This window comes from Taeniopygia guttata, chromosome 1A, assembly GCF_048771995.1.
Source record: "Taeniopygia guttata chromosome 1A, bTaeGut7.mat, whole genome shotgun sequence".
Taxonomy (NCBI): domain Eukaryota; kingdom Metazoa; phylum Chordata; class Aves; order Passeriformes; family Estrildidae; genus Taeniopygia; species Taeniopygia guttata.
In genome coordinates, this window is record NC_133025.1 from 64,485,378 (window position 1) to 64,512,949 (window position 27,572).

General features: G+C 47.6%; 1 protein-coding gene across 1 annotated transcript; it reads right to left on the reverse strand.

Annotated features, from left to right (window-relative positions):
• Window positions 1-7,697: 7,697 nt before the first annotated feature.
• On the reverse strand, window positions 7,698-27,065 carry SSPN (sarcospan). Its single transcript, XM_002189845.5, has 3 exons — window positions 26,577-27,065; window positions 15,763-15,849; window positions 7,698-10,961 (listed from the first exon to the last, which is right to left on the reverse strand). The coding sequence occupies exons 1-3, from the start codon at window positions 26,892-26,894 to the stop codon at window positions 10,596-10,598; spliced, it is 771 nt and encodes a 256-aa protein (XP_002189881.4). The 5' UTR covers window positions 26,895-27,065; the 3' UTR covers window positions 7,698-10,595.
• Window positions 27,066-27,572: the final 507 nt, after the last annotated feature.

Here is a 27,572-nt window from a genome sequence, read left to right on the forward strand (position 1 = left end):
TTGCAGGAGGATGACAGCTCCTGAGAAGGTGAGCAGAGGCCCTCCAGCCAGCCAGGATGCCCAGGTGCATGGGGAACTGCTGGGATGCAGCCCAGGCATGGTGCAGGGGGAAAACCTCTTCCAGCTGCCTCTACCACCTTCCACAGCCTTTGGCTGTCCCTGATAAAAATAGCCACGCGCCTCTGTGCTGTGCCTGCAGCAGGCAGCTGGGCACTGGGACTTTCTTTTTCAGCTGATTGCACGGCATCTATTTTAGCAAGGAGCTGCTCTCAAGAGGTTTTGCTGATGGAAACACTTGCCCACTGCTGTGCTTGCCCCAGCCAGCCCCTGGGCTCTGCAGGCAGCTGGTGCTCCCACTGTGGCCCTGTCCTGCAGGGCTTCTGCCTCCCCATGAAGCCCATGGCCCTCAGCTGGGCACTGAATTTGTCATGTCTTAAAACTGGGTCTCCTTACATCACTGCAGGGCATCAGCTGGGCCCTCTGCCTTCTTGGTGAGCATTTCAACCCAAACTTGAAAAAGCAGGTTTGGGAAAAGGGACCCACATTCTCCCACTGTGCCATGAAATGAACAGGTTCAAACTAAAGTCCCAGGGAGGGCTTACGCTATTGTAAATGCAGGCGAACCTAATGGGAAGAAATGGTGATGTCTGACTCAATTCCGAAGGCTGTATTATTTCTTTATTATAACTATGCTAAAATACATTAATATGCTATATAAAAGGAGGATACTAAAACTACATACTACTTTCTCTGACTCTAACACAACTCGTGACCCTCTCTGGAGAGCCCAGCCCCAGGTGGGTTGGATTGCCCATCAGGCTCAAACAATCCTCACCTGAATCCAATCAAGCACTCACCCCAGGTAACCAATTCTCCAAACACATTCCACATGGGAAAAACAAGGAGCAGGAATATAAATAGTTTTCTCTTTCATTTCTCTCTGTGCACCTCTATGAAAATGCTGAGAGGGAGAGAAATGTGCTTGCCACATTACGCCTCGCTTCAACTGCCTTGGAGCATTTCAATTGTAGGCCCAGGAACTCTACAAATGGGGCTCCAAGAAGGAGGTGTGTTGTGAAGAGACGTAACGACACACCCTCTCAGCCCACTTCTTGTCTCTGGAAGCAGCAAAGGTGCTGGGGGAAAACTGGTTCTGGCTTGGGAACAGCTTTCTTTCTCCATTGTGCCTTTGAGCTCCAGCCTTTGGCTCCACGCATTGCTTTTTCCAGGAATGAGCGCTGACCATGGGAATGATGGAGCAGACACTTCAGTGGGGATTCTGTGCTGCACCACACAAACCAAGCTCCTGATCAGCCCTCAGCACAGGTAGGGAAGGAGATATAGGTGCTAAAGGTCTCTGATGCTTTTGTTTTCAAAGGCAATCAGCAATTCTGGCTGCCTTCATTGTGGGTTCATCTCAGGGCAGCTTCAGCTGATCTGGTTTGCAGGGGCTGTAGCTACCTCTTATTCTGGAAGTCAAGGCCTTTGGAGGCCTTTCAGGTGGGAAGAAAGGGAGTGGGCTGCTCTGCCATTGCTGAAAAATGCAGCCTAGGAATGCAGCGGTCCCCAGAGGCTCCCCAGGCTGCCACTGCTGGCTCTGCAGTGTCCCCCGAAACACAGGGCTGCCAAGCCCCACAATGGGACACAGTTTTTGCATTGCAGCTCTCCCTGTGTCCCCTGTGGGATGCATTTGGGGTTGGGATGGGCTGGAATGGGTGGCTGTGGGATGGAGCCTGGTGTAAGGAGGGCAGGGAAGGAGCTGAAAAGCTGCTGCCTCCTTTTCCTCCTGTTGTGTGCTGCGGGAAGCACCCTGAGAGGAGTCAGGTTCCTCCTGCTCCCACTCTCTTCAGGTCTGGAGTCTGTTTGGTGGAAAGAGTGAAAGGGGACAGCAGACGAGAGCCTGTGGTACTTCCCATGGGCGGTAATTTTCTCATCCTTATTTCAGAAGCTCTCCCAAACCCTCTCTCACAGGATCTCCAGGTAGAGGCTGGAGGACATCAGCCATCCCTTTCATAAAGCAGCAGCCTCCCTGTGGACGCAGGCCCTGCCTCTCACGTAGCTGCTCTGCTCGCTGGCAGCCTGCCTGGGCACTGCCACAGCTCAGGGGTGGCCCTGAGTCCTGAGGACCTCAGCAGCAGAGACCCACTGCACCCTCAGCTTTTTGGGATCCCCTGCAACCCCGTGCCACCCACCCACTGCCAGCCGATCCACTTGCCCGAGACACGCCTGCCATGGCTGGTCTGCACCCTTTTGCCTCTGAAATTAGAGCTGTGGGTGATGCTGGAGAGCAGTGAGGAGGAGGGAAGGGGTGCAGGACTCCAGCTTGCCTCTCACCCCGTGCCCCTCTGGCTGGGCGAGCCATTTGCTCGTGCCGCTGCAGCCAGCCCTGGGATGGTGCAAGCCAGCGGCTGCCAATTGACGTCAGAGGAGCGCCGGTGGTTTGTGTGAGCTGAGGGACTGCTTCCACTCGAGGTGGGTTTCCAACAGCACACAGAAACGCTTCAAACCCCCCTCTTCCCCTCCCTCTGCTCCAGGAAAACAAGTGCCTTATTTCATTCATTGGCTGGTTTGGTTATGGCGTGAATCCTGCCCGTATTTTGGCTACTCGGTTGTTTGCTGAGGACCAAGCAGCCCAGATAATACTAGCAAAGAGCAGGGGAGTGAAAAAGAAGGGGGGAAATAGGGCAAAGCCAAGTTTAATCTTCCCTGCCTCAGTTTGTGCTGCATGTTCCCAGACAGGACTAAAGACATGTATTTTTTTTATTCTCGCATTGCGTGCTATGTTTTTGAGGCTTGTGAAAAAGCGGGATGCTGAGTTCCTGCCATCCTTCTCTTCCCCTTCAAATCACTGCATGTTCTGTGCAATGTGTCTGGGCCAAGGCAGTTTGTTTGAACTTGATGCATTTTCCCTTGACTGCTCAAGTTTTCCTTCAGCCACTTTATTTTTATTTTGTGCGGCACTTATTAGCTACAACCCCTCTGTTTTTCACTTGTCTCTGGCTTGATTTGACAGTGACAGTATATTTTCCCTAAGGCCAGACCAATGTCTTTAACTGCAACATATCTTTCCAAACCTGGAGTGATTCCTACAGGGAGTGCTTGGAGGAGTCACTGCCTTGACTTCCATGGACTTTGGATAAGGCCTGTGCTCTCGGATCACTCCATATGTGTTGCTGCCAATCCATGGGGCCGGACCCTTTAAGATTGTCCAAAACAAACACTCTCCGGGTGAGATCAGTGCACAGCTTTTCATCACGTGAAAAGCTCTGTGATAACAGCTGACTGCATGTTTGCTTTCATATGGCATTGATTCTTATTTCCCTGACTATTTTTAGTCTTCAAGGTTGTCCCTTAATCAACTCGCTTTCTTTAATAGCTGGTGTTGCCCCTACTGTGCTGCAGCAGGGCTAATGATGCTTTGTACTTGGTGTGGGAAATATGAATTAGTTTCTCATCCATTTCAGTGGCACAGGAAATATGAGCTAGTTTTTCATCCATTTCAGTGCCTTGAATCAGATCCTCATACAGCCACTGAAAGAAAAACCCCATCAGACTCCAATCAACATGTTCCTGTTAGTGGGGGAAGCCTTACAGTTAAGATGTGCCATGCTCAGACGAAGACAAATCAAACAAATCTTTATTCCTCTTCTACTCTACCTGCTTATTCCCTCCAGGGGTGAGGATTTGTGGCCCCAAAGCTGTCTGGGGATAAGGAGTGGAGCAAGCCTGGCATGAGCCCCAGCTGGAGTGAACCTTTCAAATGGAGTCAGCTTCCCTCAGGGATGCGGATGAGCCTTCACACCCCATGATCCTACACGCCTGCAAGCCTCTTTTGCTCAGTGCAACAGCTGAGCACAGAGCCCTAGTTGTTGTTTGCAGGTCCCAAATTCTCCCTTTCAGGTGTAACACAGTGGCATTAAGACCAGGGGCTGCTGTTCCCACCGTGCAGTAGCCACACGTGCCATTTGGGCTAATGGAATGCCCACGTTGTCTATTAGCAGGCAATTATCCTATGGGATTTTCAAGCACTGGATCTCTGTCATTTTTTGATAATTTGCTGTAAGCAACAGCATAATCAGTGGCTGGAGAACTCAGGAGAAGTCTCAGGAGCCAGGTTGCAAATTGTGCCTCCCCTGCCTTGGCTAAGCAGGGGCAGCTCACATGGAGCCCACAGATCAGTGCTTTTTGTGGGGTTAGGGGAGGATGTGCCAGGAAAGTCCTGCCTCACAGGAAAATGGAGAAGCAAGAAAAGCACTGAAACCTGTGTGGGATGACTGAGAAAAATTCTATTAGAAATATAGTGGAGATGTAATTCCTATTAATTCAGAAGCAGAGAATTCTGTCAGCTGAGATCCTACCATTTCCTTTTGTACACAAGCAAAAAACAATGCTGAATATATGCAAAAAGTAGCCTTACCAGAAGATATATATAGATATATGAGTACATCCTATAAACTGCCCTTTCCCATCCCTCACCTCTTCCAGTCAGGTTACAAAATTTCCTTCCTTTGGTGACAGCAAAGAAGCCTGTCTGCCTGGGTCTCCACCTGAGGCAGTCTGAAAGAATTGGACAAGCCATAAAAATACACTAATTTTTACATTCCTAATCAAAGAACACTTTGGATCTTGAAAACCTGAAGTGCCTGATTTCTGGGGGTTTATTTTCTGCACGTTTTCACTGTTTCTCAGTGCGTTGGCAGGTCTGGGCAGCAAAACGGGGTGGGAGGATTTTGTATTTCCTCTTGGGTCCCTTCATGTGCGTGCTGCTCTCCTGCCTGGATTCACAAGGTGGAAGGGAAAGTGTAAATGTCTATCTTCTTCCTTTTTCAGTGTGCTTGTTCCCTAAACTATCCCACCAAATCCCTGGTGACCAGTAGTGTCAGTATAAATGGGGATCGCTGCAGGGCTTGGTTGACTTGGGCACATTATGGATCTGGGACACCAGCTTCTGCCCTCCCCGTGTCAGTTCTGGCAGCTGTGAAATTGAAAGAAAATGTCCCAAAAAAAGATATGAGGGTGGTTTCCACACACCTCTGCATGTGTGCCACTCTGGTTCCAGCAGTGATGCTCCCAGCCAGCCTCATGGAGCATAGTCAGGGAAAGGATTTCTCTCATAGTTTTGGTGTAAGAGAAATCCTACAGTGAAGTGAGGAGAAATCCCTCTTCAGTTAGCTTTGGGCTAATTAAAAATAATTCCCCTTACACAGCTATGAGAGTGAAATGGGGTTAAAACCCTGTCTGGCTCAAATATCTCATTTCCAGGACAATCATATCTTGAGAAGCTGAGGACTGCCTTAATCCGTGTCACTCTCTATATCTCCTGAAACTTGAGGTCAGCCCAGCACTCATCACTCATAATCCATCTGACTGAAGGAGAGGCAGGTGCTCAAATCACCCTCTGCAGGTTATTCTCTCCTCTCTGACCAGGCTTCTGCTCACATTTGGTGGGTGAGTCTCCGATGTCTGTGCCAGGCAGGGATACCTGGGTGCACCTGGGTGAAGCGGGGGTCACTGCTGACTTTGGGTGGCCTCAGCTCCATTCTCTCTCTGCAGCCAGTCACTCTAAGCCAGCCTTAGCGCCTGCTGCATCTGTACTTCAATGTAAAGATGGCTTTGTGGAGTATTGAGGTAACAAATTAAATAGGTATTGCCCATATCTTCCTAAAAAAGAAAGGAAAAGGAAATGGCCAGCGTCCCCCACAACAAGTTTGAAGTTTAGATGAGGCTTTCAATCATTTGCTTGGACAAAGGCATGGAGACCAGGTACCAAAACCAAAAGAAAAATGTACCCCAGTCTTTGTAGATGCAATCACTGTTTATGGTATTTGGCTACAGAGGCAATTTAGCACAGAATAAATGCTACTGAGTAGTGATTACTAGAGACAGCCATTCAGCAGAAAGCAAAAATCTCTGGGGAGGAGGAATTGCAGAGACCTGAGATGAGCTACCCCCAAAATTCATCTCCTTGGAGCCCTTGCTACGGGTGCTGCAGTCTGTGCGTGGCCACTCAAAAATGACCTGGTGAAGATGCTGCTGCCTGAGGGTCCAGCACTGCCTGACGTGACACAGGCCAGGGCTTCCCTACGCCTCAGAACAGCTCGGCCATGCCTTGGGATGTGTGTTAGAGGCCGAGGAGGAGCAGAGATCCTGCACTGCAGCCACGGGAGCGATGGGTCCCCACTCCTGCCGTGCCTTAAGGAGGCCTCGAGCTTCACGCCCGGGACTGAGCTGCTGTTGTTCCTCTGCACCTCCCTCGAATCCCCCTAAGCCAACACCCTTTGCTAAGACCGAAAAACATTTTCCAGACGCAAGCATGTGTACGTGTGTGGGTGGGTGGGGTGCAGGGGACTATGAAAATTTCAAGGCGAGGTATGACATCCTGGCTTTCTAAATATAGAGGACCTGAGCTGCGGCTTCTCTCACACGCTAGCAGCGTGCTTTCTCTTTCGAAAGGGCCCCAGAGCAAATATTGCACTGGCTGGGAGCGCGAAAAAAGGAAAACAAAACGAAAAAAAAAATTTAGAAAAAAATTAGCCCTGCGAGCTGATTGCAGCTCAGAGCTGTTTTTTAGGCAAAGCTCCAGGCAGTGCCCACGCAGAGGCGGCCGGGCCAGCCAGGCGCAGATGGCCGTCGCATGAACCTGGTGGCAGGCCCAGCGTGGGGCCAGGCCTGGCCGGGCTTCCCCTTCGCCCTCAGCCCTGCAGGGACAGCAGGGGAGGGACAGGGGCACAGGCCCTGGCTGTGAGGGGCTGAGACTGAGACATTTTGGTTGGCTCTCCGCGTCTCGGTTCCCTTTTCGCTGCCGCTGCTGTTGCTTCGGTGTTTGCACAGCACGACATCAAAAATGCATCAAAACCAGAGGAAAGTGGTGGCTGCTGCTGCTTCTCCTTTGAAAATCCCGAGCAGTTATCCATGCAGCACCATCACTCTGTGTGTGCTCGGGGTGGAGGAGCAGGCATGACACCAGAGGGTTATGGCCTTTGGAAAAGTTCTGCAGAACTGAATTTAATCGAGACTGATGATCTCTAAGCCAAGCTATAAAATCCAGTGGAGAGTTATATCCCAGTAATAGACCCTATTAGAGGGTCTAGCACAGTCTATAGAAAGGATCTCCTCTCTATTAAATTCTCTAGGGCTTGAGTTCTCATTTACACAAAGGGCCCTTTTAGCTGTGTAAAATGGCCATGAAGTAGGTGTAAAGATGATTGATGCTGTCTTTACAGCCCCTTTACACTGGGAAAACAGTGTAAAGTGGCTAGGGTGCAAATGAGAATCACACCTGGGTTTGTGAGAGTAAATTACATAGAGCTCTTCGCAAATTCTGTGTGTCCATAGAGGCTTAATCCTACTCCTTTCTGTGGAATTCACCGAGAAGATAAATTTCCCAGGCCTATAAAAAATTGTTTTCTTCTTCAACACCTCTGTCCTTTCCAAGCCTTTTAGTCCCAGCCTTTCTCCTGGTGCAGTCCATGTGGACTCTGACACTAGGAAAAGGCTGGGAGGTGTCTGGATATGCTGTGGTGGGTGAAAATCCTTTAATTAGTACTTTCCAAAATTCTTAATGCAAGCAAAACATACATTGTAAAACCATACCCAGGGGGAAACAAGTTCCTAAACCTTCCGTGTCTGTTTATTTGTCTCTTCTGGTTTGATTTTACGCTCTTGAGATACATAAAAAGGAAATAGAGAAGTTCACCTTTGCTAGATCGAAATGCCCCATATTTATTCATTAAGCATATAAACAACCAACAGAATACATGATGAATATTGCTTTCTTCCAGAGCAAAGGGTTAAGCTGCATTGTACTGATTAGCAATCTGAATTCGTGGCTGGAAGTGGAGGGTGATATGGAGGTGCACAGCTTGTTAAGTGGAGCAGGCTCTGTTATCCAGATCTCCCTTCTCCTCCCTGCCCACACACAGAAGGCATTTCCAGCAGCTCTGTGATCATCCCCGCTGTGTCTGCCGTGCCCTGGAGCAGCCCCAGCAAATCTCAGCCCAGGGGTGAGCAGGCAGAGGCCAGGCACGGTCAGCCCAGCCCCATCCCACAGCACCTGCGAGCTGATGGGAGATGGCGAGTGAGAATGTGCGGGTGAGGCAGAGGTCAGAGGCTTAAGGAGACAAAGGGCAGCTCTGGTGGAAATGCCACTGGGCCAGGGCTGGAGTGCTGCACACCAAGCTATCCACTGAGCAACAGGGACGTTTGGGATGGGTGCAGGTGGAAACATGCCCTGCTCTGCCAGCACAGCTTTCCTCTTCTTGTGCCAGCCATCGTGCAGTGCTGAGGGCGGGAGGAGGCCCCAAAGCTCAGCTGTCATTCAAACTCCCTTTGATCCCTCTCCTGCTGCTTGTCATCTTCTGTGTGGAGAGAGGATCCCATATTTTTGGCTGGAGGGAGGGGCAGGTGCACCGGGGTCGTGCAGGTAGGAGGAAGGTACATCCCCTGCCCTGAGATTCTGCAGAGAGCACGGCTGGAGGCATGTGTGGGGTGGGGGACAAACCTGGGCACATCACAAGGTGAGAGGCCCCCCCTGTGTACCCATCTCCAGGCAGGATGGCCCTGCCACAGGTCTGTGAGCACTGCTGGCAGCACGTTCCTGGAGATGGGCTGGTTCCTGCCAGATCCGCATGGATGGCCCCAAGGATGAGTCTGATACCACCAGCCTGCCATCCCAATGCTCCCCTGTCTCAGCTTGCCCCAGCAGTGCCTGGGAGGCAGAACGAGGTCTTTGGATGGGTGGTGACACAAGCACCCTTGCAAATGTGCCCTGCAGCCAGGCTTACAAGTAGTTGTTACTTCTGGTGCAATAAAAAAGGTCACTCAAAACCCCTCATGTTCTGCAGTTCCTCACTTTGTGGCTTGGCAAAGAGCACCTTGGTGATGCTATGTCTGCTCCAGAGGCACTTTCCATGACTAAAACTACAGCACCTACACCCAGCAGTGTTCTAGGTGGGCCACAGGAGACTTCACTACTCTCTGTGATCTTCTGACCCTGGAGGCTTGATGGTCTAGCCCCTGGATGATGTGTGATCACTGTATGAAAGACAGTTTTTTTGGTAGGATTAGAGCTTCTTAGACGACTAGGTTTTTGCCAGTTTGGGGTTTTGACTTTTTATGACTATTTTTGCTGCAGAAAGTTGGTTGTTTTTGTCTTTGAAGCCTTATATAAATTTCATTTGCTTCCTCCTTCTAATGCTTATGGCACAATTTTTCTGTCATGTGAGTGCTCCACCCCACCTTAGAGACACCCTTGTTCTGGCTGGGATCGGGAAATCCCTCGTCATGGCAGGGTGTGAGCACCAGCTGGCTTGCCCTTGCACAGATATGGATCAGGAGGCAGTGCCAAATGCTGCCAGTTAGAAATTGCTCCTAAATTTAGCTGTCCATGCTGTGCAAGTGGAAATGGCAGTTCAAGGGACAAACCAATGTAGTTGTCTTGGTATAAGGCTAATGAGATGTAAAGCACTTCTAGAGCTGTACTTTCAGAGTGAAAAGCACTGCTTAAATATGCTTTGTTTTGCCATCCTCATTAAGAAATCATTATTCTGTTGCCCTCATCATTATCAGAGGTGTCTTTGGGAGACTGTCAGTCTCTTCTTGCTTCCCTCCCTCCACCCCATTTTAAAAACATTCATTGTTGCAGGGATAGGTCTCTCAGGGCTGTTGGCCCAACTCCACTGCTGGTATTTAAGGCTGATTGTCTTTAGAGGAGATACACCAAAAATGCATTTGGCCTTTTGTGCTTGAAGTATAATTGGTGGAACTGGCTAAAATCTGGGTTTGTCAGCCTTCAATTAGAGCGATATGGACATAGTTTTCAACATGACTACTGATTTAGGGTCCCTCTACTTTAGGAGCGCATCTCAAGGTTCCTTAAAGTGATCTTTTCTACCAAACATCAGAAATCTTCCTGGGGTCTCAAGCAGGGCCCACCAAAGAGCCTTCAGTGAATTCACTCATATTTGTTGTTTATTAGTAATTGGGTTAAGTAGCCTATATCATTATTCACTCTGAAAAGTTATAGGTATATTTTATATGGCAGCCATCAATACATTCACTTTGGTGTTGGTCTCAACCTGCACTGGAAGAGGTCTTGACCTCCCTCATCACTTTCCTGAATGTTAAATTCCCATCAGGTTAGCATGGATTACACTCAGAGCATGAAGATATTATATACTCTCAAAACACGTTCCAAGTGATATAATTAAGCATTTTGGATCAGACACTTATCTGGTAAAAACTGGCATAGCTTCTCTGAAGGCAGGAGGGAAATGGACCCAACTTTGTAATGGTTGTAGCCCTGCAGATGAGTTCCCAAAGAGTTTATCCATGGCCATTAAAGATCCTCTGTGGGGAGCATTTGTACAGCTGCATCTTTAGGACTCTGTGACCACTAGCTAATCTCACAAGAGGCCTTTTCTCAAGAGCAACCATAGGAAATGTTCCCAAAATGACTGAAAAATAAATCCATTAAAGCCACGTGAGCGTTTTTCCTCATCAAACACTTCCAAGCGCCCATCCTGCGGTGGCAGTTGCCATCCCTGGCCACAGCCCCCTGCCAGCCCAGCCCAGCCCAGCCCAGCCCAGCCCTGTCCCTACACTTGCTGCCCGTGGCCTTCAGCGGCCATGAGAGGCTGGAAGCGAACGCCCACGTAGAAGACCTGGTACCGGTGCTTCCACACCACGAAGCACATCAGCAGGCACAGCAGGGCTGCCACCAGGTTGAGAGCCATCTGCAGGAGCAGGAACAGGCTGAGCATGCTGGTCATGCTGCCGCAGTCGGCCGCGTCCTGGTACACGAAGGTGCGGCCGAGGGGGTCTGCAGAATCCAGTTTGCACTGGCAGGAATCCTGGATGGTGTCACAGGTGAACTTGGTCAGCTGCAAGTAGTGGTGGGCAGCAAAAGCCACTGCCAAAACACAGGCAACCAGAGCCAGGGCGCTCAGGAGAAAATACAGCAGCTGCAAGAAAGGGGGGGAAAAAAGAGATAAAACCCCTTTTCCCAGCTTCATAGAGATTGAGAAATTCACAAGGAATGCAGCAGATGTACTTTGCAGGGAATATACCCACAAATATACTTTCTGGAGATTGGGTCTTCAACAACTGCAAGGCTCCTTGGGATGAGAAGTTCAGCAGGTCATCTCAAGAACTTGCCTTGCAAGTTTTATATGGGCATTGACTTGCAATTTGGACTCCTGGGGAGAGCACCAAGGAACTGGTGTGTCTGTACATCAAGAAGCTTTCTAGAGAGGGAGAATCCAGTTGTACCTGCATTGACAGGTGCAATCTGCTGAGTCATCTGCTGAGACAAATTCATGCCTGGAAGCAGAGCTGAGCAGACTGAGTCCTGGGCTGCCATCTTACCCCAGGCTGTGCTGAGCTGTAGGTGTTTTTGAGACTTTGCTCATGCATTATTCTTGGTCTGCATGTCCAAACAAATCTGATTCATGCTTGCAAATCAGGCAGCGGGGGGCTGATCTCCCACTTTAGGCCCTGTGGATGTGGCCAGCCTTTTGCTTCCCAAGTCCCACTGTGGAATGGGAATGCAGATCTCCACCAAAAAAAAGTGTGTGCTGTGCTCAGTCTGCTTCCAAAACCTGTCCCATAAACATGGGGAAATCTTTCACAGGCATGAAAGGGCAGCAAGCACTTTTCTTTTCCCAGTGCTACAGTGTGAGAAGGACAAGGGTCTGCTCGTCACCTCCACTGCTCTTCAAAACAGTGCCAGCTTAAAAATAGTGTGGCTTTTATCAAGGGTAGCTCTGCAGAGTCCACCCCCACAAACACATGGAAGCTGGCAGCAAGTCAGAGCCTTTGACACTCTGGGATTCACCTGAGAGCTTTGGATACCAGCACATATGGGCTTCCCTTTGCTTTTGATAGCTGGAACTGGCAGTTGCTGCACTGCGTACAAAATATGTGTGAATGTATATTAAAATCATGTTCTGTGTTTAGCCAAAATTGCATTTTTTGGTTCTGTTCAGCACTGTAAAAACATTTATTTTCCTTGGCGTCTTATCTGTCAGACACATGGCATGGTTGGGAATCTGTTATTTTAAACAGCAGCTTCTCTCTCCCTTTCTCTCTCTTAACCTCAATACTGCAAGCAAAATATCAATATAAAAGCATTTTTACGACCTTGAAGCTCCAAGTATGTATGTCTGGATAAAATTCACACTCCTGGTGTATTTGTCTTAGAACTACACTGTGAATCAATTTTCTGTTTGGTTGCCAGCTTGAAAAAAATATTTGGGATTATTGCAGGTCCTGAAGCACTATGTACATTTCCCCTCTCATATCACCAAATTCTTACTGAAAGATCTTAGTTTCCAAGACTTGGCTGCTATTAAATTTAATTACTTCCCCTGTGGCCTTAAAGCAAGGGCAGCTTCAAAATGAGGGTGGCTCTTATTAAATGCAATTACTTTGCCCCTGCAGCTTTCAAGGGAAGGGTCCATGGGAAAGGTGAAGCTGGAGAATGGGGCCACCTCGTCATATGAAGCATACAGAAGATGGCATGCTGCTGACTGATGGACCCCCTCCAAAGCAAGATGTGGTAATTCATAAACCAATGGCATTGTTTTCAAAGATGGTGCAGATGTGTTCCATGAGGAAAACAGAAAATAGGCAAATGTTGGTTGTTCTGTGATACAGAAGTCCTGGTGGAAATCCCTGGATTCAGCCCAGCAGAAGACAGAATCAGGCCTCCCTAATAGATGAGATACTAAGCCAACACTGCACCATGTGCCTGATTCTTCCTTGGCAGGTATTTTATTTAGCTAACAACTTCTATCCAAAGTCAGGACACAACAGCCTAGTCTATGCTCCAGGTACAGTAAGGGAGAATTTGTCTGTTGTGTTCCTAAAGGGAAGGAAATCTCAGAATCTGAATACACAGGCAGCTCTTATGATAATCTTTGGAGGCAAGGGGGGATGCATGAGGGACACAGGGCAATTTCCAAAAAGCTTATTATTCTCACAAGATGTTTGCAGAGAAATCTCTCTGCAAGCTGCTGAAAATGAACACGTTCCCAAATATCAAAGGTGAGCCAAATGCAAGCACTGCCTCTGAGGGAGCACAAGTGAGTGCTGAGATTCCATCAGCAGATTAATCACATGCCAGACCTGGAGGCAACTTCAGCATCACAAATTCAACTGTGCGGTGGGCTCTGCCCAGGAACCAGGACTTGCCACTGGAAAACAGACAAATTCTCCCTTTTTTTAACGGTTTCAGAGACAGGCACTGCAATTGCTGCTTAAATAGAAGGAGGAAAGGGAAGTGGGGAGAGACAGTGTACAATGAGGTCAGAGCATGGCAGCTCATCCTCCTTCATGTTCCTCATACGAGGAAGAGACATTTTAGCAATATTTACTGGCAATAGTTGTCCTCCATGACTAAATTGAAATAAATAACAGGAAGATGTAATAAGTTCCTCATGGAAAAGGTTGCTCATAGTTATCAGAGGTGAAAGCAGAGGGGTTTGCAGAGGTGGATCAGGAGGCCCTTTTTGAGGGTGGTGGTGCAGGGAACAGGAACCACCACGGCGTGGGCTGGGCATGCGGGAGCAGGACTGTCACTACCCAGGGCTACAGGGAGTGATCTCCAAGTGTCAGCATAGAGCCCAGGAAGTCCCCAGGATGGCTCAGGATTTTCCTGTGTGGCACTCCTTGGCTGTTGCTGTCCCCCTGAGGGACACAGCCAACCTCGCCTGGGGTGGCCTCCCTTTCTCAGGGACACTTGGCGTGCTGCGGGTGCCCACAGCAGTCTCGGGAAGGGACTTCTGCCCAAAGCAGTTCTCACACCTCCTCCTTTCACAGGATCCAGAGCTCATGCAAATGTGAAATGAAAGAAGCAGCTGCCGAGAGGGAGGAAGGCAGAGGGGACTGCACAGGTCTCCTCCTGTTTTCCACCCCAAGGGAGTCGCTCGCAGTGGTCAGAGGGTCACCTTGGGGGCTGACCCAATTTCCCCAGGCCTGTGTCTGTGTGTGTGTGTGTGGTCCTCCTCTCACAGTGATCCTTGGGCTGTGCAAGGGAACTTGGGGTGCTTAATGCACTCCAGGGAAGGTCAGTGAAGATTTTCCTGCAGGATGATGCTTGGCTGGTGGGAACCAGCTATCAGTGTGAGGGGCAGGACCTGGGCCACAGCCCGTAAGGATGGTTGGAGCAAATTGGGCTGAACCAAAATTGCAGTGTTTTATGAAGCTTCAGGCCCTCAAGGAGAAAAGAACAACCCTCTGAACAATCTGTCTCATGGCTGCAATCTTGCATCCTCAGCCTTGTCATGGCTAATGCTCGTTTTTAGTTCAGAGGCAGCCTTTAACTGAAATTCAAAGATCTGAGAAGTGATACTGGATATGTAGATGAGTCCTATGTGGTCCAAGGAAGTCCTGGAGAAGAGTTTTAGCTCCTATTTTTTTAAAATAGGTATGAGCCCTTCAGACAGAAGCCTTTTTTTTTCTTTCTTTTTTTTTTCTTTTTTTGTCATGTTATCCCAAACTGTGGGATAACAGCTCCCAGCAGGGACATGGGATGAGGTTCTGTGGCATGCTGCAATATGAAATGCTGGGAAGGGAGATTTTGGGGAAGAGGGTGCCTTGGATAAGCAACAGCCCATGAGCTATTGACCGAACTAGGGAGATTTAAGCTCTAATTCTGCCAGGTGATGAGGAATGGCCCATTTTACATCACCTCGGGAGCAATTCCAACACGTCTGTTTTCTTTCGGGGAACGATGGCTCACATTCCTTACCGTCAGGGTGGGTGGCAGAGACATCTGAGCTGCCCAGCCCGACATGCCATTCCCAACTCGAGGGATGACTCCCTTCCTGCCTGGATGCCAAATTCAATTTAATGCTGCGGAGCAGGCAGAAAAAAGCCTGGCGTGGCAGCCCCCGCCCAGCACAGTAACCTTCCTTGGGGGCAGAAAGGTGACATGGGACAATGTAGAGGCAGCCACAGGGCAGGCACAATTGTTCTTCTCCCTTTCTTTCTTTAAGTACAGGAGAAGCTCGAAAAAGACACAAAAGACACACCGGGGTCTAATTTCTAAGGGAGGATGGATGCCAGGGTTTGAAAAGCTGCTCCTTGCATTTTGTTTCCTTCTGCCTTTTTCCAGTTAATAATCACTGTTATTTTGTGCTGCTTGCGTCGGTATTTTTCTCGGGTTTTTTGTGTCTGTAAAATATTAAGAGCCCTGAAAATTACAGTAATAAGGAAAAATAGCCCAGGAAAAAATGGTGTTAAAAACAAGAGTTCTCAGCCTTGCTCTTCTAGTTCCTCACCGGTGTCAGCAAAGCAGTTTTGGAGACAAAGGTGGGGTATGGTGCAGTTCCTGCAATGCTCAGATGGGAATTTGCTTTGTGGGAGAATGCCTGTCCCTGTGCTTTCCAAGTACTTCCCTATTAAATATTAAACTCTGGTTTAAGTGGACTCATTTTATGCCACCTTACTTCTTACCCTGCTCACTATCTCCTCTTAATCTACTTAAACTCTCTGAACACTTCCCAAGTTATTCCAGCTTTGTCTATATTCCTAAAACATGGTGAATAAAATGTTATCTTGTTCTGATTTGAAATGTTATTAGATCTTCCCCTTTATAGGATACAGTTTCTTCCTTGGCTACCTGGAAAGTAACAGAAAACCATTCCTGCATTCCAGGTGCATTTTCACTTCTTTTCCTGTGGTCTTAAAAATACCCCTTGTGTCAGCTTTTTTATTCTATTTAATAACATGAAAACAAAAAAACAAAACCCAAAGAGGTACCTTCACTGTGAACTGTGCACACGTCTTCTCATCAGGTTGATACGAGATACAAAGCATAACAAATCCCACCAAGGCCACCACACAGACCTGCAAGGGAAGAGATGTAAAATGTGTCAAGGTTAAAAAAACCCTACAAAACACAATTTTTTCTCCCCCAAGCCAAGACACCTTTCTGTGTTTTCAGGACCACAACTCAAGAAGCAGTGTGGAAGCAAAGTCATCAAAGACACAGCACAGCAACAGCCCCCAGGATATGTTGAGTTTTTGCCCACACAACCATCAAAAAAGAGCAGAAGGCTTCTGAAGTTGAGCTTGCAGGCCCAAAGAGCACTATGCTGTGTACTCTGGGTGTTGACAGGGTTTTTATGTCACCCATGCAAGCTTTAAATCATTAAACCATGGCTGCTACTGGGTAAGAAGCAGCAGAGTTTATTGCAAAGGCTTTCACCCTTGTTTGGAGTGGACACCTTACTAAAGAACATATCCATCTCCTCTGCAACCTGAAACTGTGTTTTGGCCCTGTGGCAGTAATTGCTGAAGGTTAAAAGTGATGGAAAAGTATTTGCACTCTTGTTTATTCGTTTAGTTGTCTTTATTATTAATTCTGGATTTATCTGCAGGAGCAGACACTCACAGGTTGGCATTTTTCAGGTAAGAAGGGATGATCCTCCTCTGAGGAAATAGCCCAATTAATGTGATTTGCTTTTTTGTGTTTAGAAAACACAGTGTGTCACCACACTGCGTTAAGCACTCCAGTCAAGTGCCCTCCTCTTCCACTTTTTGCAGGGTCAGCGAGCAAACCTCACAGGAAGACTTGGGAGCAGCAGATTTCTGCTTTTTGGGAGTTCATCCCCTGGATGGAGGAGTTGGGTACCCAGGCACCAGGTGAGGGCTTCCTGTGGGGCTGGATCTGGGCATGACAGAGGCTGTTGGCAGCCAGAGCTGTGTTTGGAGGAATCTGTGCAAGTTTGAGCTGCCTTGGAAAAACAGGTGAGTTGATGGCACCCACGTGTTTTTAAATGACCCTTCAAAACACACCTTTAAAAACCATTTTAGGTGTGCTGAGCCGTAGTGGGGATTTTGGATGACATCAGGCACTGTCCTTTCAGAGGTCCTCTCTACACACATGTCCAGGAGCAAGTCTTTGCCTCCCTGCTAGGAGCATCCTGGTTACAAATGACAGCTATTAAATTTTCAGTGACTACAGCAATATTCTATATTATTTTTACCCTCTCCATTTTACTTCTGATGTTTGGAAGAGTTGTCATTAATTTGAGGCTTTCTGCTTTCCCAGAGCAGTGGGATTTCCCTCTTTGGCCAGAGCCATGTGTGAGCTGCCTTTGCCATGGAAGTGGCTACAGGAGTGTGGGGCTCCATCACAGCCCCATCCCCACCTGCATGCCCTGGAAGTGCTGCTCACACCCAGATTTCTGGCTCCACAGGGGAGCTTGACCTGCAGTGAAACCTGCCCAGCTCTCCTTTTGGACAGTAATGGATAAACACGTCCCTTTTATGATCTTCTGCAGAAAGTATCTAACTTTTTACATCTGCATTGCTGGTGCATGGCCCAAGGCAGCGGCCCTGCAAAGGAGAAGTGCCTCCCAACACACACAGAGCCATGTCCCTCAAGAACCTGGGCAATTAGTAACACTTTTCCCCGTGAAGTTCTATTTCTTGTCATTTCAGTAGCACATGAATAGGAAGTATTGCCCGAGAACATTTCTAAGGAATGCGTCAGTATTATTTACTCCTTTCCATGTCATGTGTATTTATATTCTGGTCCTGTGACTTACACACGGCCTCCAATTTATTTGTTTCTTTCTTTTTATTGTTGACAGCCATAGTTGACAGGGTTGTCTGGGTAAAAAACAACCTTTCTTGCCAAAGGTCCTTCAGTGCTGAGTTTTTTTTTGCTCTGTAGTGCTTCTGTGTGACTGAACCATGTTTTATTTCTCAGGATTAATCGCCTGTGTCCTTGGTTCCTTCCACCATATATTAATCTTTTAATTCAATTAACATGTCCATAAAACTTAAATAATAAGAAATCCTATTGCTGATAATATCCAAATGATAAACTCCCCCAGTGCCAGTAATGGCTGAAGGAGAGAACATGCAGCAAGAACTAAAAAAAAAAAAAAATAAATAATAATAATAAAAAGTTTAAACACAATGTTTTAACATCATATCCCCCAAATCATAGGGCTATTCACATAAAAGCTGGACCTAAGTATTTTCAGGATCTGGTGCTGAAGGATCTTTTTATGAGCAATAAATCTAATTTTCTTTGCTTCAGCTACACTAGTGGACCTTTACACTTGCATGGACCAAGAGCCAGATTTGCCTCCAGGTGACTGCCATGAGACATCATGGGACTGTTCCCACTCCCTCCTTCCCCTTCCATTTAACCACAGAAGGCTGACAGGGCTGCATTCATTTCCGAGGGCAGAGACCAATGCTGGAATTTTCTCTCTGCCATCAAGTGCCTCAGACAACTTTTGCAAAACTCCTGCTGGCTTCACACGTGGCAGGATCAGACCTCTCTCTTCAGAAAGCTTCCCATACAAAGGGCTATCAGTTAAAAGCAGCTCCATTCCTGCACATGCTTTCTAAAGGTCCTCTGGGATTTAAATAATATACTCAGGGACACTTGAAGAGGCACATTTGTAGAGAGGTACTTATAAAGGATTACACTGGGTCAGGATTCTGGCAAGTCTTGGCCAGGATATTTCAGAAAGCTTAAACATTTCTTTTATAAGAATACAGTAACATTTTAATTTATTTTTTTTTTTTTAACTAGAGATGTGTGTTTTTCTAAGGTGCAGTAAAAAAATAACGTGGCTGAGAATTATGACCCACATATGTTTAACATTTCTGCTCTTTAAAGGTAAATTCACTCCTTGGAGGAAACCAAAGTATGGAACGTTTATATAGGAAACAGCTCTATGCTGCTATTTTATACATTATTAATAGATCAGCTTTGAATTACACCTGTGAAGTGTAACAGAATAACTATAAAAATCCACTGGTAAGTATTTTTTAGGAGCCTCTAAGTAACTATAACAGCTGCAGGCATGTTACAGGTGCTGTCGGTGCTGATTGCTAAGCAGCATTAGGTAATCCCACATCCTGGTGCTGCAACAGCCACTGCCACATCCCAGTGTGAAGCACACATTTCCCATGCCTTATTGACTGAGCACACAACATAAAATGCAATTGAACCCACTTCAGCACGTGCTTGCCACCAATCGATGTACATTTGTTACACAAATAAAACAGATTCTCTGAGACCTGCAGGATGGCACTTAATTAGATCAGCTCTGGTCAACTGTTACCCAGAAATCCAGGAATTTGCATTTCTGTGCATATTTCTACTCGAGTTTATTTCAAGATCCTACTTCAAAATTTCCATATGGACTAACACACCCCTTGCTGAATAGGTAGTGACGTGAAAGGTTATCCAAGGGAAGAATTTAATTTTGGAAAGCGCTGCCTAGAAAAAGACCCAAATGTGATACAGAAATATTTAGGAAAGGTAGAGATTTCATTTTGCTTAAGGCACACCCTGTGAAATACCCCCCCAGGTCACAACCCAGGAAAACAGATATTTACTAACACTGGCTGAAGAACTTAAATATTTAGGCTGTACAAAATTTTAATAGTATTTCTTTTTTGGGGGAAGCAGTAGTCATTCCTCCCATTGGGCAAGAACACCTCAGGGCTGAAAAGTAACTTAAGAATTATTGTTTTTTTAAGCAATAACAATCAAAATAGAAGGAGAAATTTTCCAGCTTGCTCCCACCCCAAAGAGGGCAGGAACCTGTTGTCATGTTATCCCATCTGCTCCTGCAAGGATTCAGCACAAGGTGTATGAGGAACACCAGGACACCACGTGGCAGGGATGAGGAAGGTTGGGTGTAATTAGGGGAAATATGAACACGTAGGGCACAAATTTCCTCTGTGGTTTGCACTCATTACCTTTGCAGCTGACATATTCACGTGGTTTGCTTTATTCCGACAGATTTCAAAACCACAGATTTCTCTAATCTGTCTCCATCTCTCCCTTGCATGCTTCTGAAACTGGTTTTCCTTTTGTTATCACTACAATTTTAGCCCAAATGTAGAATAGGTGGTTTTCTCTAGCAAACTGCCTCCTACCCAGAGCATCTTGAAAACCTTGGCTGCTAAAGCAGGAGGGCTGGGAACATCTACCAAGAAAAGAAGTCAGGAGCCAAAAACCTGGCTCTAAGGAGCATCTTGAGTCTGTGCCACATCACAGAGCAAGTGCTGCAAACACTCACAAAGGCACAGTATAGCTCTTTGTATGGGGGCTTCGTTAGTGAGAACCTCCTGCCACAATTTTTAGGGGCAGAGAGCAAACACACTGCAGGACAAAATCTCTCTCACCTTGCAATGCCACACAGCACTGCTGAGACCCACAGGAGGACTCTTCCTATTTAATAAGAATGTAAACTCAGACTTCTGGAGGAAAATTTTCATTAATAGAATTAGGAAGAGAGTTCCATAATGGACAAGTTATTTTGTAGTTTCTCACTTGGAGACACTGGGGATCTTTTTGTTTTTAGGGACACGGGTAAAGAATGATCTCTTGCAGCTGTCTCTGGAGTTTCTGGCTCTCCTTCACAGGTGATACTTGGCTGATGGTTCTCTCACCTTATCAGACATGGCAAGGCTTAGCTCCTATCTATACCTTTGGAGAAGCTGCTTTATCCACCAAATCTAACACTCCCACTGGACACAGATTTTGATGCAGGAAGGAGCCTGTCCCTGTTGGCTTTGCCATTATAAACCTGGATCACCTCTGGTGCCAGGCACCTCTACAGGCTGTTGCAGACCCAGCACTGAAGTTCGTTTGCTTTATGAGGTTTGAGGAAGCTGTGATGAAAGTGGGTGCTGCAGGCAGCTCTCACTGCCAGCTTTCATCAGCCTCAGGTCAGCCTGGGTCTCCTGTCACGTGTGAAAGAAGCCAGTCTGCAGCACACAGTACTGTGCCCTAATTTTTTTTTTACCCCTTACAGACCTCTTATTAAATTGAAGGACAGTTTAGTTGCATATAAGTTACTCCCAGAAATAATAGCTCTAATAATAATAATGACAAACATGTATATTTTGGTTGCAGGCAAAGGCCATCATCATCTAGGAAATCATTCTTTTAACAGCCATAACCCCACAATAACTGCCCATCCCTGCCCCACCTAGAGAATAAAATAATGTCTTTACTACAGGTCCCTTCAAGCCATGCAATAACACCCCCCCAGCAGATCCACAACTCTCTCTTAAATCCTGTAAAGTCATCAAAACCATGCAAGAACATCCACAAACAAATTAAATGCTATTTTTTTCCATAATAATCTTCGCTGTTTAGGTTGCTCATTACTTGTGCTGAAGTAAGATTTCATTCCCTCAGCAAAGGTTATGATTGCTTACACAGCCAGGAGCTGCAGCAGCAGTCCATTGCTGCTGTTATACCAGAAATACAGTCCTGGTTGAACAAATGCCTGAAGGATCAAAAAAATAAAATAAAATTAAGAGTTCACAGAGCCAGCAGTGATTTTCAGCCTGAGAAGTGCAGCATGGCTGAGAGTACTCGTGAACACCACTTGTGGTTTGGGGTGTGTCTGTGACTCTGAAAGCCACCATCTCCATACTCATGAGGCTACCTGGGCTGGGGAAACCTGTTTGATATCCCTCTCCAAACTTTACCTAGGCTTTTTGCACAAATTCCAGCCAAGAATTCTGCAGTCAAACTGTGGGCTAAGCCACAGATGGGCCCAGGATTAGACCAGCCCTGGCCAGGTATCAGACACACCTCAGTGTGCAGTTACCTTCTCAAACCATTCCTTCAGAATGTTTGAACATGTCTCCCCATTAAAGTTTTCCACTCCACACCTGAGCAAAATGAAAGTGTGAATTTCAGTTGATCAGTCCATAGTAACTCTTGGAAGAGGATGAGATTTAATGGCAGAGGCTTCTGAAGACTCCTGCTCTGATGCTACACACGGCTCTGAACAAGCACTGGCCTCTTCTTCAAGGCAGTCCTCCCTTAAACCTTCTAATGTTTACCTATGGCTAACTGAAGCTAGCCTTTACCAAAAAAATATGGATGCCTGCATGACTTTTTGGTGGCTATTTTGATGGCACCAGGTTTTAAGAGTCACCTTCTATAGAAATTGAAAAAGGTTTCCCTAAAAACAAGCAAAAATTATAGAGACATAAACATTTCTGATTCCAGGTAAATAAAGGTCGATTAAGCTGCTTTTTCAGTTAAAAATTTGCCTGCCTTTTGCACCACACAGCCCCATATCAACATCACCTCCACCAGGGCAGAGAAGCCAATGCTTGAGCACTGATGCCAAAAATCCACAAGCCAGGGCCACCCCTTGAGTAAAGCTCAGGCACCTTCTGGCCTGGGGAACACGTGAGGAGATGGAGAAGGGCTGGAGCAGGGAGAAGTGTCAGAGCTTCTGGGCTGAGGGCTCAGCCCATGGCACAACTTTTGGGATGCTTTTTTGCTATAAAATCAGTGACAGCTGGAGCCACAGTTGCTGCGTTGAGCAGCTCGTGAATCAGATTTTTAAAAAAGTTTTTAAAGTCCTAATTTTATGAACATCTATACATATACATTTAAAATAACTTCCTGACAGAAATAATAAACACCCTGGATAATCATTTCTGATTAGCACTTCTGTAACTTTCTTAACTCCCTGAGTCTGCAAAACAGGGCTGTAAAGGGAGAATGCCCATGAAAACTCTGATACTATCCACTTTTGATCACAGTGGAAATAATCTAAAGTAGGTTTTTCAAGGAGAAATACATCGTTACTTCTTCTGGGTGTCAAAAGGCCACAAGCTAATGAAAAAGAATGAAAAGGATACCATTAATATCTACTGTCTCCAACACTTTTCATCCCAGGATCTCAAAGCAAGGGGTGACGGATGGCCACTATTAACCCCACTTTGCAGGGGAAATAACAAAGTCTTAGCAAGGTTAAGTAAGTTGCCCAAAGCTATGCACCAATCCCGTGGTAAGACACAGGAAAAAATAAAGCCCTGCACTCATGACTGGGTTTGTGAAGAGTTTGTCCAAGCTCCTGCTAAGCAGCAAGAAGGAAGAGACTGCCAGGGTGTCCAACCTGCAGTTTGGGGAGCTCAGGACAGGTCTCACAGGCACTTTCACTGCTTTTCCTGCATTTCTCTGCCTGTCCTTAGCAATGAGGGAGAGGCTTTTCACAGGGAATAGGTTGCTGAAGCCGAAGCAGAAGTGATGAATCCTGTAGGCTCTATGTTTTCTGTCCATAAAATTTTCCTTTGGTTCCTGACCCATGCCCCACTCCCCACTCATTTTTGGACTGAATGCATTTTGGTTTTAACTGGGTTTTTACTGGTTTTCATGGTGAAATGCTCTTGGTGCAATGCAAGTTGCATTGTTTCCTTCTGCAGGGGCTCAGGAGGGAAGGGCCGATGCTCTGGGTAGGGAACCCTTCAGGCTTGGAGCCCTCCTCCACTCCCTGTCAGAGGATCACCGGCCACATTTATTCCCCAGGATGGTGAACCCAGTCCCTGGCCTGCTTCAGCCTCACAAACCTACACAGTCAGGTTTTGAACCCATCTAATTCTGAATGCTGAAATGGGAATTCTGAATTCCCATTTAATTTAAGACTGCCTTGCCTGGTTTTCCTTGCTAGTATTTTCCACTGGATGCTCCTCAAAAAACAGTTCCTTTCCATTCATGGTAATGCATTGAAGCACTTGGTTTTCAACAAGGAATGGTGTCACCATTTTGCCACTAATAAAGAATAAAAAAAAACCACCAAAACCAACAGCTTTCAATCAATCAGGGTCTATTTAACACATTAGCAATTTCCCTTCATTTTTTTCATTTTTCTGTCATCCTGCATTAACAGCCGTGGGGTCAAATCCAGCCTGGTGTAATTCCAAAGGAGTAACACCAGGAATGAGCTTCACCCATTATATCTAATGTTGCTAAAAAGGTCTTGATAATAGATTTTTTAAGTTCTTGATTCAGAATACTAATCAAGTCCTTTAAAAAGAGCACTTGAGTGGGATGCTACTAAAACAAATATGCTCTGGTATTTTACACCACATCTTTCTGTCCTGTTGCTCATTTCTGTGTGAATATGTGAGTTTTGGAAAGTCACTTTCTGCCATGAGGTTTGTTCTTGAGCAGCACATCCATCCCCTGTCTAACACCTTCCATGCAGCCCAAAAACCAGCCCACAGGGCATCCAGCCACATGCAGGTCCTAACCAAGGGTTCTCCTTCATGGACCAGTTTTCCTCAGATCTCCAGAGGCCAGTCCTTGGCAGAGTCCCCACCACAGCTCACCAGCAGCACCCTGTGACTGCACAGCTGGAATTTCCATCTCAGCAGCTTCTGGCTATCTCCACCTGATATCCCAGTGGGCACCAAGTCCCTCCATGGAGACACCAGGGCACAGGAAGAACGTGGATGCAGCATGGTGTGGCACCTACTGCATTTTGCCCCTCACATGGCACCACAGCCAGGGCTCCACACAGGCTCTGCTGCTGGGAGGTCTGGGGCTGCCCCACCTCTTCACCCTCTCCTTTCTAGCACCATTTTCCTTTTCACTTCCCTCTGATCTGCTGCCAGATCCCTCCTTCCCTTCTGTTTTGGGCTGAGGGCACAGGAGAGCAGCGTGGCTGCCCAGGAGCCTGCCTGGCCACGTGTCCCCACAGCAAACAGTCCCTGTCATCACCCTGAGTGTAAACAGAGAGCACCAAAAGCCAATTTGAGCCAGGGAGGAATCAAACCACGTTGGAGTGTGCTGGTGACTCAACATCTCACCAGAGTCCCCCAGGTGAGAGTCACCATCTGACTCAGAGCCTGGGTGCAGTCACCTTCCCCAGGGGACAGCCACAGCCTGCACTGCTCCTCCCCACAGCCAGGACACCCTGCAGCACAAACCTAAACTCCCACAGTCCCAGGAAATGTTTCCCCAGGGTTGCCGAGTGCAGAGCATGGCCACCAACCACAGCTGAGAGCTGAGTTTTGCTCCAAGTCAGGAATTAGCTCAGGAACACACATGGAGAATTATTCCTGATTTTCAGGGGGGAGCTCTGAAAGCGACTGAGCTTGGCCTCGTGTGGGCATCTAAATGTCACTACTGCTGGCAGCTGCTGCTAAAAACAACAGGGGTTAGAGCTCTGTTTTCAGAAAGCAGCAACTTTGGTGGGGTTTCAGGCCTCCCCAGGGGAGGCCAGCCATTTGTGGATCTCAGATGAATGCTGCTGGGGCACTGATGACATTCACACAGGCCAGGGACTGCTTCATGGCTTTTCTCATATCCATGGCTGTACATTAGTTCAGTCCAGCTCACTCTTGCCCCACCTTTTTCCAGTGAAAAAGCTATTTCAAACCTGTGATAGTAACAGTGCTGTCTGGAAAAGACATAATCTGACCTCCAGAATCCTCAAAATAAACAGGAGGAGTGAACATGCCACATATTGCTATTTTATCATCTGTATTCCCCTCTAGTTTGTAACAGCCAAAACTTCCCAGGAGGAAATTCCAAGCAAGGGCAGGCTTTTGCTCCACAAAACACCACTAAACTCTTGGATACCTCTTCAGTCAGAAGAGAAACATGAAGAGATGAGTCAGAGGAGCTCTTCCTCTGGGAGCTCAGGCCCTGCTCCTTCCACCCTCTGAAGGGATGCCCAGCAAGATTAACACAGAAAATCCCAATCAGATGTTCAGATAATCTTCCAACCATAAATTACATTTACAGAAGATGCTCCCATAGCTGTTCAGAACTTCGAGAAATCTTTTCTCCAAGTACCTAAACACAAATTCATTTCTTACAATCTGACAACACTCAGGACTGTGCTAACACATCAGGGCATATTTTCAGGATGTATTTTCCTTAAAGCTGTTGCCTAGAGAAGAAACCTGCATGCTCCTTTATATCCATGGCCTATCCCAGGCTCATAATCACTGACCCTGTCCTCCCAGAGGCAAACCTCATGTCCCCAAGCCCACAGCCAGCAGAATCACACCACGGATGGCACCACACAGCCTGTCCCCACCTCTGCAGGGGTGGTTGCTGCTGAGGAACCACCCAGGCTTCCCCAGCAGGGATGTCTCTGATTCACACCCGGCAGGACGCTGCTCTCTGCCCGGTCCCCCCAGCCCACGCGGCGAGGCTGGCGTGTCACTCCAAAGTGACTTGGCAGGAGCCACCAGCAGGCCCTGGGAAGGGCTCCCCCATTCCTGCCACATCCACCATCACCATCCCCTTCCCCATGGCCACGTGCAGTGAGGAGCAGCAGCGGGAAAAGGGTTAAATCCCAGCGGTTCTCCAGCACAGCACAGTGAGGAGGCTCCGGAGGCAGACACTGCTCTCCTCGCCCAGCTAAAAGCTGAGAGTTACAGAGTTATTCTCTCACTTTCCAAAACCTGATGTCTGTGGTTTGGTGGGCAAAGAGGGTAGGCAGCATAAGAAATTAACTTTTGTTTTTTCAGCATCACCAGGCAGGAGCTCACTGCAAAGCACAAGTTAATACGTCCAGTGAACAGCAACCCTGTATTTTATTTCAGGTCTGTTGGGTACTGCAGGGAAGAATACGAAAGGCTGTGTTATTCTGCAGGAGCAGTTTTCCTTGGGAAAATATAGCCAGACACTTAATCCCAGGAATATTTATAGTTAGCATAACTCAAATGGTGTTGTGCATGCAGTTGGTTAGTCTAAAGTGGAGCGTCATGCAGCTTGCATTAATGCTGGCAAAGGCACTTTATGGAGAAACAGACTTTATGCTTACAATTATCCCAGCCCAATATGGAGTGTCTCTGACTAGCAGAGAGGAACTGATGCCTGCCATAAGGAAGCCCAGCACTGTGACAGAGGTGCCTAACGCCAGCTGCAGCAACGCAAACAGCAGCGGGAACCGGCAGCCACAACAAGTGTGGGATTCCTCCTCCTGGCCACTTTTGGGATCCCCCTTGGCTTTCTTCTGCTTCTTCTTCATCGCGGACTCCTGCGTCGAGCCGGTGCTTTTCTCCCCTCCGGGTGCCTTCCCCGTCTGGCTCTGGGTATTCGGGGACGTGCCGTGCCGGGCTTTCTTCTCCTCCTTTCCCATGCCAGAGGGCTTTGGGCTTTTCGCGTGCGTGTGTGTGTGCGCACGCCGATGGGGGTGTGAGCTTTCTGCCCCCCAAAGCTTCGCTTTGTGCCGCCCGAGTTGTTCCTGGTATTTGAATCAAGGAGGCTGAACAAATATGGAAAACATTTGGAAGCAGATTGTCAGAGCTTCGAAATGCCACATATAGCCCGGAGAAGGGTGGGGGGATGCGAGGGGGGTAGCGCACTGCCAACGCGCCAGGCGCCGGCGGTGCGCGCCGCTCTCCGGCTCCGCAGGTGGGAGCGCATCTTTGGGGCTCCGGGCAGGAACTCCGCCGGTGAACAGCAGGGAAATGTGACTCGGCAGGGAGCCGGGAATGCTGCAGTGCCTGTGCGGGGAGCAGACAGCCAGGAGCTCACGGCGCCGTGGCTCCCCCGGGGGTTACAGGCAGAGCCTGGCTGGGGGCACCCATGCAGCGCCCTGCCCATTCCACACGCCCGCTGGACACCTTTAAACCCCAGGGGGAGGGAGTTGATTGCGTGTACGGAAAGTACGAAGTAAAATCCCAAAAGGGATCCTGTCTCTTCCCAAGAGTTGCAAAAGCACGGCTAGACATGTTTTATGATGAAGCAGACAGGGACCAGCAATGAGGACTGGTGCTTCTGGGCAGGCAGTGGTAGGGCGTGGAGCAAACATCTG